General features: G+C 29.6%; 1 protein-coding gene across 14 annotated transcripts; it reads right to left on the reverse strand.

Moving 5' to 3' along the window:
• Nucleotides 1–1,086: 1,086 nt before the first annotated feature.
• Nucleotides 1,087–12,616, reverse strand: LOC114376197. Of its 14 annotated transcripts, none has more exons than XM_028334180.1 (10): nucleotides 12,464–12,616; nucleotides 11,969–12,012; nucleotides 11,028–11,802; nucleotides 10,448–10,566; nucleotides 8,660–9,499; nucleotides 8,223–8,571; nucleotides 7,964–8,129; nucleotides 7,723–7,852; nucleotides 7,439–7,629; nucleotides 7,035–7,213 (listed from the first exon to the last, which is right to left on the reverse strand). In XM_028334180.1, exons 2-9 carry the CDS (start codon nucleotides 11,974–11,976, stop codon nucleotides 7,512–7,514), a joined length of 2,505 nt encoding a protein of 834 aa, XP_028189981.1. In that variant the 5' UTR covers nucleotides 11,977–12,012; nucleotides 12,464–12,616; the 3' UTR covers nucleotides 7,035–7,213; nucleotides 7,439–7,511. The 14 variants fall into 14 exon arrangements, with proteins under 14 accessions (XP_028189978.1, XP_028189981.1, XP_028189984.1 ...); XM_028334183.1 differs by having other exon boundaries at nucleotides 11,028–11,848; XM_028334175.1 differs by having other exon boundaries at nucleotides 11,028–11,857.
• Between the last annotated feature and the right edge of the window lie 486 nt (nucleotides 12,617–13,102).

The raw sequence follows: 13,102 nt of genomic DNA on the forward strand, positions 1-13,102 counted from the left end.
ATTCTATAATTTTTAATTAAAAAATAATAATTAAAATTATACTAAAATACATAAATATATTCATAATAAAATTATAAAATATTAAAATCATAATAATTATTTTTTAATCATTATATTTTTTATTCACCTTAGGAAAAATATATATGACTGTAATTTTAATTTTTATCTTAAATTTTAATTAAAAATTACATACTCTTTACCTATAAATTAATTAAAATTTATAATAAAATGTTGGAAAAATATTTAAAGTATTATTCTTTTTTTTAAGATTAAAGTAGTATACTTAGAATTTGTAAAATAAATGAAAACTAATTACTAAAAGTTTGTTTTTTATAATAACTATTTACCTAAAGTGAATTAAAAAAATAATTATTAAGAAATATAAAATTTTAATTTTACACATAAATAATATGAAAAAAAATTTAAAATGATGCATTAAATGTGATAGTCATGGCATTTATAAAATTTTAAAATAAAATAATTGTCTAAATTTTATTAATTATTGAAGATAAGATTGTTTAAATTCTTTTTTGCTTGGGTTCAATAGTTATACAAACCTTATTTACTTTTTATCATATTAGGCCTTATTAGATTTTGTTGATAACAACAACAATAACCATTATTTTATAAATAAACAATCAAGCCTCTATATTGCAGATATAATGTGTTAATATCTTCAATTATATTCATTAATTTATAGATTAAAATAGCGTGTGCCTCAACAAAATATTTTTTGGGTAGATTCGTATTGCTTTTGGTACATTCATGCATCATACCTCAATATATTGTGATATATTAATCATATATTCAAGATAAAAACGAATTATTTGTATTATGAATTTTAAACCTGAATCCAAAAAAATATTTTATCCTTATACGTGTATTTGACCAAATCAGCTATTGATTGGATTAGTCATGGCATAAAAAAAATTCAAACAATGCATATATATTTTAGGAAACTATTAAATTGGAGATTATATATGAATTGATGAAATCATATTAGGAAAACACTTTTGACTAAGACTTATTGTTTCAAGTTCAAGAGTAACTTTCTACAAATTCAGACATATATAAGGTAAGTTTCCCACAAGATTTCAATTTGAAAGTCTCTAATTACTCAAATAGCTTTGGAGGAGTGGTGGCTTTGTTATTAGCATATAGACTTGTTTTCACATGGGTCTGCCCTTTACAACTATATCTACACAATACTATCATTCCTTCAAGGTTCAAGCTTGAAAACCAAAAAACTTGAGAGTATCAGAAAGTCTTCCTACAAACAAAAAAGGTACACATTAATAGCAAAAAAACAGCCAATTATCTATTCTCTTTTTGAAAGATTTAAATTATTATTTTTTATAAGAGACATTTTGTTTAATTTTTATGCTTTGATAGTGGATTCCTCAATGAATACTGGATCAAGTGAGAGGCAAGGTAGTCCACAAACTGAAGGAATGGTCACTAGTCCTAAACAAGGAGAAAATGATTATTTGAAGCCAAAGTTGATGACTCAACCACAAAGAGTGATGGAGGAGGAGGAGATAGAAGAATGCAAGACCCCACAATCAGGGAACCAAATACCAACCATATTGGAGTGCCCACCTGCACCAAGAAAGAAAAGGCCAACTTCACCAAATACGAGAAAATTATCAGCAATTGATGATCATGGTCAATTGAATTTCTTTGAAGAGATCAAGTCAGAGGAGGTAGAGCTCTTCTTCCAATCCATGCATGAGTTTAATAGGACTCACAAGAGATGCAAAAGTTTATGAAATTAATTCTTATTACTTTAATTTGATGCATAATTGTGGGTGGATAGGTACTAAGTAGTCTTACATGTATAATTTCCCAATTATGTTAGGATTTTAGTGGTTGCTTATGACTAGGACTGTCGTCCATGTAAGATTAGCTTCTATGACATAGAAGAACATGTAGAAATAATATGGATAATACTAATGTTTGAATTTTAATGGATCATATCGTTTTATTGCAATTTTTTAATGTATGAAATTTATTGTCATTGTATTATTCGACCAATACCCACAGATTTTTATTATCTTGCCATGACTCGATTTTGGATGATTTCAATTCACTATTTGTTACAGTCTATTGTAATTAGAATTAATTTTTATTTGAGTAAATTTGTTAAAAAAATTAAGATGATTAATTTCGTTTCAATAAAAAAAATCAAGTTTTACAATTATGAAAAAGATACGAAGTTGTTGAGAAAAAAAAAAGTTGAAAGACAAAAAAATGTTGGAAAATTTACGAATAATTTAGAGATAACATTTTTTAAATATTTGCTGATAAATTTCAAATTTTAGATACATGAAAACAAATTTTTAAAAAAATTACATTTTTTAATTGATATTCCAAATACATTAATTATTTTAAACAGCTTTAATTTTTTCTATAAAAAAATAACTAAAATCTAATAATTCCTTATGTAAATGTCTGATACTAATTGCAAGTCGCATTTTTAAAGATAAAAGACCGAAAAATTTATGTCTTACAGAAACTCAAACGATTAATTGTTTTTATGTTGTGTCTTTTGATTTTCTGCATCTATATCTCTCAGAAGAATTTCTGTTTAAAATACAGTTGCAAACTAAAGATGAACATCTCTTTTAATGAAAATTTGAACTTTAATTTGCTATGTTGTTAAGAACTATTTTTTTCTGCTAAACTCAATCCTGATTAATTATCGTATCACTGTCTAATGTCTAAGATATCAAAATCAAGTAAACTAAATATTACGCTAAGTCTGCATATTGTTTCATTTTATTTTACCATTTAATATCTTTCTATTTCATAATTTCATTCTACTCTATTCTATATTAATCCTAACTTAGTTTTGGTATTAAACAGTTAGCACAATCTATTCGTCTAAGGCATCATATTTAAAACGTCTAGTAAGGGATGAAAAAAATCAGTTAAAATGAAAGGGGTAGGCTCAAGGAATCTTTCAAATTATTTTTTGAAGGAATCTTCCAAAATTGATAAATATTCTTAGTTCTTTAAATTTGAAGATTTTAGAGGATTGCACATATTTCCAAAATAAATTTTGAAGCTTAACCGTCTGCACGTTCTTTTCATTTTTTTTTTTATTTTCTTTCTCTGCTAACACTCAAACATAATTAAGAAAAAAAATCTCATAATGGAACTAATGTAAAATGTTTAACCTCAAAACTCTCCTGGATTTAATTTACATCAACGATTAGGGTAAAAAACTACCAAAAAATGCCTTCATTTGGAATATTTTATTGGTTGATTAGACTATATTTAACAAAATATTTTTGTTGTTTCGTAACTAGAAAAGTTTGTTTAATTATTTAATAAATAAGTTTTTTAATAATTTTTTTATTAGTTTCTAGCCTTTTTTAAAATACTATTTGAGATAACATCTTTTGAAATGTTGACTTCTAACTTTTGATATTTTAACTTTTGATATTATTTTTTAAAATAAATCATGATTTATTATTTTTTTGTTATTTTACACTTTTCATTTATTTTAACAACTAATTTTATTAAATAATTATAATTTAATAAGTTAATTTTTCATATTCAAGTATCAGGTAACTTTTTAACTTCCAATTAATTTTACCAAACATATTCTTAGCCTCTACTAATAACTATTTTCTCTAACAGAAATTAAACCATTAAATACATTAATAGTAAAAAAATATACTAATAATATTATGTACGTAATGATAATATATATTATTTTTTTATACTAACAAAAATATTTTTTTATATACTCTATCATGATATTAATTTTTTTTTTGGTTATCTTAATATTGATATTGAGTTATAATATTTATAACAGTTTAATTTTACTAAATAAAAACTATACCAACAAAAATAAATATAATAACAAATCATTAATAAATGGATTTTTTTTCTTTTTGTAATGATTATACAAGGAAAAGAGAAAAGACATGTGGTACCCAAATATCTATCAAAGTAAAATAAATGAATTGGATAAAAACAAAAGGTCAGATATATGAGGGAGTACTATGTATTGGTTTGAATTAAACTCTGATTGATTAAAATAATAAACTATTTAATAAACGAATTTATTTCGTTAACTTATAATAGTTTTTTTTTTCAAACATTGTGATAATGAGAAGAGTAAAAATTAATAAAAACTTTTTGTTTCTTCCTTTTTTTGAGTTTTTAAACAAACATTTTTTTTATATTACATTATTTTTTAAAAAAAGTTACCCATTAATATTACATTTTATTTTATTTATTACATTATTCATTTTTATTTTTAGTAAAATATAATTTTTTTAAAAATGAGAATATAAAATTAACTAAAAATTTTGAAATTATAAATTACTAATGTAACTCAATGATTAATTTTACTAAATACTACCCAGTTGGTACAATAAGATGATGTGGAGATGACATGCTTGCAAAGATTGTGGCCTCATGAGAGGAGAGTTTTATTCTTCATCAACAACCTCCTAATATTATGAACACCCTCCTAATAACTAATGTTATGAACACAACTTGTAATTTTGTTTTGCTGTTGTAAAAGAATATTTTTTAATTTTTTTTCTTAGTCTTTCAATTCATCAAAAGAAAGATATATTGACTAGTTCAGAATTCGGTCAAAAAATAAGTAAAGTTTGACCAGGAATAAATATCCTTTTAATTGGTATTACTTGGGATATTCAAAACTAATTTTAAAAATATTTGTAGAATATTAATTGAATAATAGAAAGATCTTCATTTAATTTAAGAACATATTTATTATTAATCTATAATAATGTTAAAAAAAATAGTAAATAATAAATAATTAAAAAAAATTAAATTTTAATAGAAAACCGACTAAGTCTAATATTGTTGGGAGATGCAAGACTAGTTGAATGGTTAAGAAATAAGAAAAGGAGAAAAATATTTTGAGTTGGATCCTTCATATTAATAAAAAAAAATTAACAATTAATATTTACCATAAAGAAAAAGTCTAATATTATCATTAGGCATGCTTGTATTGGTAAAATTTTCTTTTATTTAATCAATTAAGCAATTAATTAAATTAAATGGCTATACTTTAATAAATAAATCATCATAATTAATTATATATTTCTATTATTTGTTGTTGAAATTATGCAAAACAATAAAAATATTAATTAATAACTTTCATAAATAATTAATAGTAGCAATTTTGTTCCTTTTCTAATTAATTAATTAATTTAATAAATTCATTGGTAGAATAAATAATTAAAATAAAATAAATTTTAACAGAAAACTGAATTATTCTAATATTTTCATTTGGCATGCTTGTATTGGTAAAATTTACTTTTATTTGACCAATTAATTAAATTAATGGCTATTATTTAAGAAATTAATTATCATAATTAATTATATATATTTCTATTATTTGATGTTGAAAGTATGTAAAAATAAATAAAAAATATCTATTAGTTAATAATTTTCATAAATAATTAATACTAGAAATTTTATTCAATTTGTAATTAATTTAGTCAATTAATTTAATTAATTAATTAGTTTAAGAAATTCATTGGTTGACTTTGACTACCATTAAAGTTAATGTAATAATATATTTTATTATTTCTTAACAAAAAGTTTAAAGGTTAAAAATTTGTTGTTTGACTACAATAAATATGATTCATTTTTCCAACACATCCTTACTAATATTTTAATTCCTTAATTTCAATTATTAGACGCGTTTAGACCCAAATATTGAATTATATTAAATACCAAAAAATATTGAATTATATATGCAATATGCAATGCTCACATAAGAACTGTTGTTTTCTAAATTAAACATGTACTCTTAAATCTTAATCTTAAATTAATTATCATTTATCAACAAATACATGTTTGAAAGTTGGGTGAGAGTTTCTATTTTCAAAGTAAAAGAAAAAAGTATAACAAACATATTTATATAAAATAAAACGCACTATCGTATACATAATACACACATCATTGACATTAGTATTAGTGTTAATAATGTCAATTTGGTTCGGTTGCAGAAAGCACCAATTGAAAACCAGTGCCCAGAAGAGTTCAGTGGGGGGGAAATATTTTTTTTAAAAAATACAGTAAAATGTCCAATCAAATAAAATATAAAAGGGACAGAACATAATAAAAAAAAAACTAGTCATTAAAAACTAAAAATTAACAATAACTATAATATGAAGGCAGCAGAGGTAAATTATAGAAAAAGGGGTACAAATAATAACAACACACTAGTATATTCTTATGTTTCTGTCAAAATAAACCCACTAGTGCACCCCCTCACCACAACTTTAGTTTTTGACTTTCTGGGTTGATTTTCAATTTTTTTTTTCGATTTAGACGTTAGCACCCTTAATTCATTGTGTACTCAAAAGCAATTGTGCTTGTAGTCTCCTTTTCATTTTTTAGGTATATAATTGTTAGTAGCATGTTTTGGGCCGATTTATTGGGTTGGGCTTTTTATTAGGCTTTTTGAAGTTCTTGTCTCTTGTAACATAGTATTTGGTTGGAGGGAACAAATGGAAGGAGAGGATTATTTTAAATTTTGGTTATTTGGTTTAATTTTTAGAAGAGGAGAATAAAAGGGAACAAAATCGCTCCTTGTCTATTTTTTGTTCTCCTCTAATATTGGGAGGATTTGGAAGAGAATGAAAGAAAACTTAAAATATTTCAATTGAAATAATTAAAATATCTGCTTGTGTTTTGAGATTTTAAATTATAAAAATACAAGATAAATTTATTTTTAAAACCTCTCCCCTTACTTGTGAACCAAACTGAAAAAATGACTATCATAAATCTTTATTAAAATCCCTCCCCTCTCTTCCTCTCAACCAAACATTATCTCTAATCAAAATCCTTCTCCTCCCTTGCCTTTCCCTCCCCTTTCCTCCAACTAAATTCCTCACATCTCCCCCCTCTTTCGAACCAAATAGTCAGTAAGAGTTTCGCCACTTTCTTTTTTACTTATTATTTGGGTTGGTCATTAGTTTGCATTAAAATTAACTTCTCAACTTTAAAAAACAAAATTCCCAAAACGAACAAGTACCTTATGTAAGAAATATCAAATATATAAGGAAAAAATGTCAATTCTATACAAAAACAAAATGTCAAATAGTTATGGGAAAAAAATGTTTTTCTAGATAGTACATAACCCAAGCGTGAACTGAGCCGTCACTTGTCACATAAATTCGGCTATTTCTTCATTAAGAAACCTACAAACAATACGCTGAAAACAGAAAAAGCAAATTTACATGACAACCGATCTGATTTTGATAACAATATAGAATTGAAAGAAAAAAAACTCAAACAACCAAATCAAACAAAATACTTTTTTTAATCATTTCAGAATCATGGCCACAAAAAGAGACATCAAGTTTTCCATTGGTGCACTCGACATAAATATAGTAATCACCGGCAAGAACAGAAAAAATTTTTATTAAAATAAACGTACCTGGAAACGTCCAGGAGATAGAACTTGTTAGGATCTTGTATTCTGTTATATGTGTGACCCTTTAATGTCAAAACTATTGTATAGAATAAGCTCGTATCACTTCCACCACTGGTGCTTGACACATTGGACACTTTCTTCTACTTTGGAGCAAATCATTAGCACATTTTGAACATGTGCACATGTGCCCACATCTGCAAGACAAATAAAATAGCAATATGTAAGTGATTGACATCAAGTACAAACAAAACAAAATTGCTGATTTTCAAAGTGAGGCTGAATAGCACCTGTACAACAAAGAATCAATATTGCTTTCGCAGCATATACAGCAAAGTCCTTTCCTCACACATTCCCATTTAGATTTATCGTCTGTTGAAACACCGTCATGTATTCCTGTGATGAATTCCACTTGGTCATCTAAGATTATTAATAGAGGAAAGTTATTTTTCTTAAACAATAATGTTACAAGTCAGGTAGATAGGCTGTTGAAAAAGTATATAAAATAAAAAAGGACAAAAATAATCTGACCTGATGAACCAGTTGAGCGATTTAGGGCTGCAGAGACTTCTTGTCTTATTGAGCGTTGCAACTCAAGTTGCATATCCATACAGGCCTCCAGCATTCTCTGCATATTATTCATCCTTTGCTGTAGCCTAACCATGTCAATTCTCAAGTCATTAACAATATCCCACTCCTGCCAGAAAAATCCAATCAGAAAATTATTAAAATAATAACACGATTATGAGATGGGAAAAGTAAGCTCTAGAATGTCAAGACTAAAGAGTACATCAGCTAAAGAAAAGCAGTTATGTCCTGCAAATGAACGCACAATTCCTAAGCGCTGATTATTTATGTCACTCTGTGACCAATTGTCATGACGTGAGTGCCGATCCCATAAAGGCTGAGGCGGAGGTGTTGGTGGCAAGGGTCGGTCAAGTGAGCTATTAACAGTAGCCTGAGGACTAACTATTGGATCCCTACTGTGTTGCCGTGAGACTTGTTCTGCCAAGGGGGAAGGGGTTGTCTCTTGCAGCTCCCATTCAACGTGAGCATGACCTTGCCTTTCAACATATGATTGTATTAACTGGTCAAGACTTTCACGAAAACTGCTGCCAAGGAGGTTTGAGACACTTCTCCTGCCAAAGGAAAATAAATATTTATTCTAATTTTCTTGTTTCATTTACAAAAGAGATTTGCTGAAACTCTCCAATCATATCAACATACCTACTTAGCAATTCCCTGAGCTCAACACTGTATACATTGTCATCTTCAGGAAAATAAAATCCATGAATTCTACCAACTGGAGCTACTTCATTATCAGATGGTCCTCCTAACCAAATTTCCACAGCTTCTTGAAAGCCACCATCCTCTTGCCACACTTCAGGGGCTTCTTGCTCCTGCATACGAGAATTTTCTCCATCTTCACCTCCCAATATGTTTTGGGGCCATTCATTTGTTGTGCTACCGAGCTGATTATCATCCACACTTTGATGCCAGACACTTCCGTCATTTTCAATAATAACTTCTTCCTGTTGCTCCCCTTCCAGAGCAATAGATTCAATCAAATCTACATCATCAACTATATCGCTTTCATCATTAATTATATCACCCCGCTGAGATTGCTCAGTATGTACCTCACTTAACTCATGCATATTGCCTTGGTCTGTATCTTCAATTTGCAAGCTTGGTTGAGTAAGGCCATTAGAAGGATCTTCAGTTGGCATCGTATCAACATTTCCTCCAGTGCCATCTTCTCTTTCAAACCTGGTACTAGAAGATGATTCCAAATCTCTTGTTTCCACATGAGCAGAAGAGCCTTGCCGATCTAAATTCTCACAAATGGTTCCTTGTGAACAAATCTGATCACCTGATATCTCAAGTCCGTCACTTACCCTGTTATTAGGTTCAGATTGTTGAGAATGTACAGTTGGGACTGCTTGTGAGCTGCTAGCTCCAGTTTCTTCAATAGTATTAACATCAATATCGTCCTCAGATGAGGTATCAGATGTGTTACTGGTTGCTTGACTGCAACCAAAATTGTCCTTTCTAAAAACGAAACCTTCCCTGTTCAGAAGTTAACATCATTGGCATAAAGCAGATACATATAACAATTTAACATGGAGGAAGGAAAATGCACTGGTAGCTTTAAGCAATAAAACTAAAGCAACAAATAACAGTTAGACTTTCATTTGGATTATGGGAAAATAAGGTAGAGAAGGTTGTTTCAACAAATAACAATTTAGATTCATTTGGCGTAACACATCTTTCAAAATGATCTTCATGCACTGGTTGCCTTAAACCCTGGGTCTGTCATTTTCCAGCAAAGTACACACTACCAACATAATATAGTTCACAAAAAGAATCACCATTTCAAATTTACCATCATATTTAGAAGTTATATAACTGTATTAAAATTGTTAAAGATCTGATTGGATTTGATGTAAATAGGGAAGCTTGGAAACTACTGTATAGCTAATTTGCAGGGATTCTTATTCATTGTAATTATTTTATCATTCTCTGATTATAAATAAACCAGTATGTGTGTGGTGCCTATGACATAGTTTCTGTATACTGTTATAAAAATATTTTAGATGATGCTTACATTATTCTTGCTTGACTGTTTCATTCACTTAAAACATGCTTATACTAGCAGAAGTTTATCTTTTGTTATATCAAATTCAAGCAACCACATGTTTGAACAAATACAGAAGATGTGTACCAATCTGCCCCTATATTTTTTGGTTGGAAAGTGTAAAGGATATATGTCCAAGAATAAACTCACAAGACATTTAGAAGATGGAAAATGAATAGCAGAATCTCAGTACACGTCAGATGTATGGATTCAAAATAGAAAAGAAAGTCAACACAAGATGTTTGACCTATTTAAGTAAAATAAAAGAAAATTAGGTGATAATAGAAAAAGTTAAGTGAGCAAGAAGGAAATCCAGAAGACTCCACATAAAATCAATATTTAGTTTATTCTCAACTTAAATGGCAATATGAACTGCATACCTTAGACCTGATACAGTCTGCTTTTGTCTCAATAAGCCTAATTCACTTTCTGCAATGGAAGTGGACTTGTTATTATCAATCGATCTGTCATTTCTCAAGAACCTGCCTCTAAGCAAGGCCTGAAAATATTTTAACAAACAATCATCAATTGCAAGAGCAAAGCTTAGATTCAAACCAAGTCCTATATTTTAGATTCTTGGTTCAAATGGACTCAAATTTATAGTATTTCCCACTTCTTTCCAAGGTTTTCTCAATTATAGCTTTCCAGATTCTAGGATTTTTTCTATTCTATATTGTGTAGTACAGTTCTCCATTCACTATGCATGTGATGAAATCATTAAACTTCATGTTCCTCAACAAATTTGAGCATAAAAATAAAACCAATAATTACAAGTTCCCCTAAAATCATTACAGTTCAAATTCACTTAAGAATGCCTTCTAACACTCTAACTCAACTGAAGCAAATATTCTACTCATTATATGGGGAAAAAAAGATCCAATGCTCACACATTATGCGCGTATGGTACCGGAAAAGTAAAGAAATATGGCCTACAAGAAATGAACCATTTAACAGGCAAACCTGTATGCGATTGCGATGGGGAAAATGAGATACAACTCGATGGTTCAACAATTCTTGAACTTCTCTTTGCCTTTCCATCTCAGCTTTCTTAAGCATATCAAGAAACACCTGTCGACCACGTAATTTACGGATTCCCCGCCGTGTATGCTCAGTTTGGTGTTGGCCCTCATTCTGATTAACAACAAATCCATCACGAACGCATTCGATTTGGGTACCAATTTCAGAAGATTGTTCTTCCCTACTTTCCCCAGAAGAAACGCCTCTCTGCTGGCTGCTCATCTGTACCCACTCCCTTATGGCACTCACCCTTTCCTGCTCAGTTTCCCCAAGCCATTCTCCCCTTGAATTATTTCCTTGGGAATGATTTGATGCATGATCCCTAGGACCACTATTCATCCATTCCCTGAATATTTGCCTCACTCTTTCCCTTTCAACTACTCCAAAATCAGAGGAGTTTTCACGGCTAGAATTGTTTAATTCCTCCTGTTCATCATGGAACTCATTCTGACTTTGTGACCAGGTTTCAGAATCATTCTCACCCAAAACTGCATCCTCTATCATATGCTCTTCCCTCTGGTTGCTGCTGTCGGGCAAATTTTCCTGTGAGAGGTCCACAACCAACCCATCACTCCTTTGTACCTCCCCGGGTCTTCCTTGAACTTGTCTGACTACCTGCTCATCTTCAATCTCTCGCCACATTTGCAAGACCGAAGGTGACCGGGTGCCTCCCCTCCCTCCATCTCCTTGCCTCCCAGATGGCTGGGAATGGGATTCCCTTAGGAAAGTAGATTCGAGCACAGTCACATTATGCACACCAGCAACTGCCATTTCTAATTTAGTTTTATAACAAGCACAAAGATCTTTTCAACCCATCTAACTCAAATGCACTAAAATTTGCATACCAGATGGGAAAATCAAAGAGACTCAGAAATAGTCCTTACATTTCCATGGATTTGAATCACTTTTGCTGTCACCATTGCTCTCCCTGCTATCATCATCATCAACATCATCAGTATTATTAGCCTCATCAAGGAAAATAATTACAAACTTAGAATTTCACAAAATTTGCTATGGAAAGGAATTACTGCTAACTCAACCTTAGCCTGCCAAAATAACAACAACAATAATAAAGGAATAACAAATCAATCAATTTCTTCAATTTTTACTGTAAGTTTGAGAGTTGAGTTTGAGAGTTTCCATATTGGCTAAATAAATAGCTTTGCTAAGCTAAAATTCTCAAAGAATGAGAATCTTGAATTTTCCAGAAAAGCAAAAAAGCATCGAGATCATTCAATTCTCCGATAGTTAAAAAAAAAAAAAGCAAAAGTGAAACAGGAATGTGATTCCACAGAATTCTTCAGCAAAACTGAGTGAGAAACATTCGAGTATTGGAAGAAAATTCAACAGTGAAGCGTGAAGCATGAAAAGGAACGTACCAGCGAAGTTCTGCCTTTGATTTCTAAGTAAAGAAAAAGTAACCTAATAATCTCAGAACAAAAATCAGAGAGAATGAAAATGGAAGAGGAAGACACAGTAGAGAACGAAACAGCGAAAAGAGAGAGGGAAGAGCAGCTGCGAGTTTAGAAAAGAGTCATAAATGTAGACACGTCAGCGTCTGAGACTTTTTCTTAGAATTTTCTTTTCTTAAAAAAAGCAGCTATCATTTCGGTGACACGTGGCGGTTCCTCTTTTGTTCCGGGCAATTGACGAAACGTTCCAAATCTTAAATCAAACGTGAAGTTTGGTGGAAGCCAAATCCTAAACGACTTCGTTTCATTATGTTATACAGTTGCACTTACACATATACATCTTAAAATCTCTTTCCATGATTTTCCTTTTAACCAGAACAATTAATTATATTTTTCTTGTCCTTTTAGTCCACCAAACACAAAACATCTTAACAGTGAAAATCGGAAACGTGTCTCAATAAGCTCTTTATTTTAATGCATGGGATTTAGATTAGCATTTGCAGATAAGTACGATTCAAAAAAAGAAATTTGTTTAGTGTTCTTTTTTTCTATAAATAAAACTTTAACAGAAGAAGATACTATAGTACTTCTTGGTTTTTATGGTTA

The sequence above is a fragment of the Glycine soja genome, chromosome 11 (genome assembly GCF_004193775.1).
Source record: "Glycine soja cultivar W05 chromosome 11, ASM419377v2, whole genome shotgun sequence".
NCBI classification, from domain to species: Eukaryota; Viridiplantae; Streptophyta; class Magnoliopsida; order Fabales; family Fabaceae; genus Glycine; species Glycine soja.